The 4,044-nt window shown below is 43.2% G+C and overlaps 1 protein-coding gene across 1 annotated transcript; it reads right to left on the bottom strand.

The window, feature by feature from the left end:
* Positions 1 to 1,987: 1,987 nt before the first annotated feature.
* On the bottom strand, positions 1,988 to 3,536 carry LOC110287278 (signal peptidase complex subunit 3). The gene has a single exon (XM_021153935.2). The coding sequence runs from the start codon at positions 3,393 to 3,395 to the stop codon at positions 2,853 to 2,855; it is 543 nt and encodes a 180-aa protein (XP_021009594.1). The 5' UTR covers positions 3,396 to 3,536; the 3' UTR covers positions 1,988 to 2,852.
* Positions 3,537 to 4,044: the final 508 nt, after the last annotated feature.

Here is a 4,044-nt window from a genome sequence, read left to right as displayed (position 1 = left end):
GTTACTGTCTGGACAGTGTTTATTTTCCCACCTTGGAAAAGGCCATTTCAAATGTTATTATGCAGTATTATGTGTATTTATTTAATAAGGTATTTTACAAACATTCCAATGTCTTTATATTATGAATCAATTAAGTGGTGATTTTATGCAGAGAATGAAGCACACTCATTTTGTTAGCATAACCCAAATTAAGTCTTTTCACACAAGGTAGGAGACTTCTTTCCATAAAGGATAAAAAGTATTTCCAGAGAAGGGGAAAAAAAAAGAAATCTTTAAGAGAAATTTGATCACTGAGATACAAAAGAAACAGAAGTTGAATTTGGTCATGGTATTGTATCAGAGCGATATAAATCCTAACTAAGAAAAGGGGGTGAAGATTACATGCATATATGGGTATAAGGACAAATATTTAGAATGCTGGCTTAGTAAAGTGGTTGTAGGTTTTCCTCCAAGACTCGTGCAATAACTAGTACTAGGTAGATGATTAAGTTCCCAGTATCAGACTTGATTTCTCTCATGTTGTGTATGTCTCTATACAACTGGAGAGTGCTTGAGTACTGCCAAGGTATGTGTGGCATTGCTGCGCCCTTGAGGTTATTGTACCATACTGGCTACTGTGGTTCACAGGTGTTACAGCTCAGCAAGACTACTGGTCGCTCCCCTCCTTTGGAAGCTTGCTTGGTGACTTTTGGTACCATGAAGCTAGTCCCCAAGGAGGAAGATTTCAGGTTTGATCCAAATTGTGCCCTCTGGGTCCTGTGTTTGAAATGTACAGTGATTTCAGCAATAGTTACCTTCACCACTTGGGGAGCCAAACAAAAGCAACAGCAATAACCTATAATTTTTTTTTTTGAGGGGGGTACTTTTGGACAATCCTGATCAACAACTCAAAAGAAGAATTTCCATGCCTGATTTGAGAGTGGGTGGTAGGGAATATTGCCAGCCCATATATATATATATTCCTACACAGACCTGGTTGTATTGTGTGTATTTTAGGTAGATAGTTCACAATATGATTCCTTAGAACTTTTCAAACATTCTGTTATTTTACCCTTTTCTCTCCTTCCATTATTTATCCTCCTCCCCCTCCCTAATTAGATACATTTCCCACTTCCTCCTTCAGATTACAGGCACTGGTAATCCCCCACCTATTGCTTCCCCATCCCCTACTCCGGCAATGGTCTCCTTTTACTTTCCTGGTTTCTGCAGTTACACCAGGTTATATACTCACATGTGAAGATGAGAGAAGCACCAAATATAATCTTTCCTAGTTTCATCCATTTACCTGCGAATTTATTATTTCGGTTTTTGTTTTTCACACCTTAAGAGCAGCTGATGAAAAAGCAGAGTTGGGGAGCCCAGTGCGATCTGATACCATCCATTTGTGGATGGTGGTGGTGGTGGTAGTTCCTAAGGCCACAACCCTAGACAAATAATAGCTGCAGACAACCAAGGAACACTGAGAGTGAGAGCAATACCCTGGGGAAGAACACAGCAATGGATTATTCAATACCAAATGGTCAGCCCTGAGGATATAGGTTATGCAGACTGAGCAGGTTGTATTTAGGAATATATGTATATATTCACATACATGTGTAACATATACATACACAGACAAACACATAGAGATACAGACATAGACACACACACACACACACACACACTATGAATTTGAAAGAACGAGATTATCTGAGAGGGTTTGGAGAAATGTAAAGGAAGAGGAAAATAATGAAATTATATTATAATTTCATACAATAAAAATATTTAACAAAAAAGAATCAAGTTGTATTTCAAATTTAAATTCTCGTGTTTGCATGATGTAACAAAACTTCTGAATTTCTGTTTCTTTATTTGAAGAGAGCTAATGCATGCACTGCTTACTATTTAGGTTATAGAGAAAAACATCTATGAATGTTTGTAAAAATCATACCACAAGTGCAATTATCAACCTCCCAATAATGATTAAATAATGGACCTAAAAGAGTTGTAAGCAGTTAGCATTTATTTAACGGCATTAAACATACTAGAACATACGATCTCATAGTAAACATGCAAACATTTTCAAACTTCAGTAACATTGCTAAGACAAAGATACACTGCACAGCAGTCTTTGTTGAGAAACCACTGTAAGACACACATTTGATTTACTTAAGAGACTTAAAGTGAGGCATAATCATTTACAGCCTCAAGAGACATTCACTATTTAAATGGTCACATTTGCTGGCAAGGAAGGAAAGCAGTAAGATTTCTGACTCGTGTTTAACTATTTTGCATGTCAGACTTTTACGAAACAAATCACAATTTTTCTAGTAATCAAACATACCCTAGAAGATATAAGAAAACGGCATTCAATGTGGACCTACAAGGAATCTCAGGAATAAAACATAGTTATTGTGACAATACCAACACATCTAATTTTTAAATTCTCCCCAAATTTTATATATCACAATGGATAATGTAGTGAATATGACAAAACTGTGTATTATTTTCAATCCTCATTATCCAACTGTCTAATAATAACCTACTCTGATGAACTTCTTTGTTGTTTCATTGGTAAAATAAAGAAAGTTCCAGAACTCTAGTAGCCTTCCCTCCAACTATACAATTTGATGTTAATTCTTATACAGAGGAGGAGTGATAAGCAATGTCTCACACACACTAAGATCAATGAATGTAGTCTCTATGTTAGGCACAGGGAAGCATGAGGATGAGTGCAGCCAGTCCCAGAACAAAACCAGCATGTTTTAAAATAAACAAAACAAAAGAGAAGTCAGCAAGACTTGAGGGAAAAGATGAGGAGATACAATTCCTTGGGTCCACAGATGTCCCGTTTCCAATGCAGAGAGAATTCTTCAAAAAGTCGTGGCTATTTCATAGGAATCTGGGAACGGGACAGACACGCGTCCAGATCCAGTCACAAGAGGCAGGATCCCAGCAATCGGTATCACTTGCCAGGAGAGAGTCAAAGTGACATTCCTGTTTCCCTTGAGCCCATGTCCATCGTCAAAGAAGAAATACTTGCTTTTGACGTCTTTCAGGTTCAGCTTGGGGTTCTCGCCTCGCAGAAGGATCTTGTCCCAGAGGACCACCTGGTTCACAGCGTTGCTTTTGGTGGAATATTCTGCCGACAGATAAAGGAAGAGCTGCTTGACGTTCCAGTCGAAAGTCTTCTCCAGATCCGCAGAGATGTGGAAGGTGATGAAGCCCAGGTCGCTCTTCTTTCTGGGTCCGGTGAAGTCTTCCACTTTTTTGAGCAGGATCCTGGAGACGTGCAGGCGCACGGGCGCGCTCCTGTCTTTGAAGGCGGTGGTGAGGATGCAGCCCAAGGTGAGCGCCGCCATGACGCTCAGCGTGAAGGCGAACAGCGAGTTGGCCCGGGACAGCAGGGTGTTCATCTTGCAGGGTGTTCAATCGGCGGCTCCCTCCACGCGGGCTCCACCGGCGCGCACTCGCTGGCTGGCTGGCTGGCTGGCTGGCTCGGCACGGGGCGTGCTGTTCGCTCCGCGGTCCCTCTGCCTTCCTCTGGCTCGCGCGGAATGCCGGGCTCGCGCACGCGTCCCTGGAGCGCGCACCGCCCACGATGCCTGCCCCCTCCCCCGCCCCAAGCCACTAGTTAACCCTACAACCACTGTCTGCTGATAGTCTAAGGCACTTGGAGCATCTCACTGAAAGCGGCAGCGAGGCTGAATGAGCCCAGGGGTGCCTTGAATGGTCTCAACCTCACACCCAGACACAGTCACGGAAGGTCCCTGTCACCAACNACAGCCCCTGTCCCGACACACAAAGGCCTGGCCAGGGAACCCTCTCCCTCTGCACACTGCTGCATCATGGCCTCCATACATCCTAGCCCCTCCCCTNGCCTTCTGCAACAGGCTGCTGATGCCTGGACTTCCTTCCCCCCACACTAGGCTAATCCTGCCTCTCTGCAGTCCATTCTCTACACACAGACCAGCCATTCCCTACAGGTCATGTCACCCNCCTTGCTGGGATCCTCCACCCTCAGCATACAGTCTTAGTGGCAGAGGAGGCCCAGACTCTGTGCTG

This window comes from Mus caroli, chromosome X, assembly GCF_900094665.2.
Source record: "Mus caroli chromosome X, CAROLI_EIJ_v1.1, whole genome shotgun sequence".
Classification (NCBI taxonomy): domain Eukaryota; kingdom Metazoa; phylum Chordata; class Mammalia; order Rodentia; family Muridae; genus Mus; species Mus caroli.
Note: the sequence above shows the minus strand (reverse complement) of the source record. Positions and strands in the feature narration are given on the sequence as shown.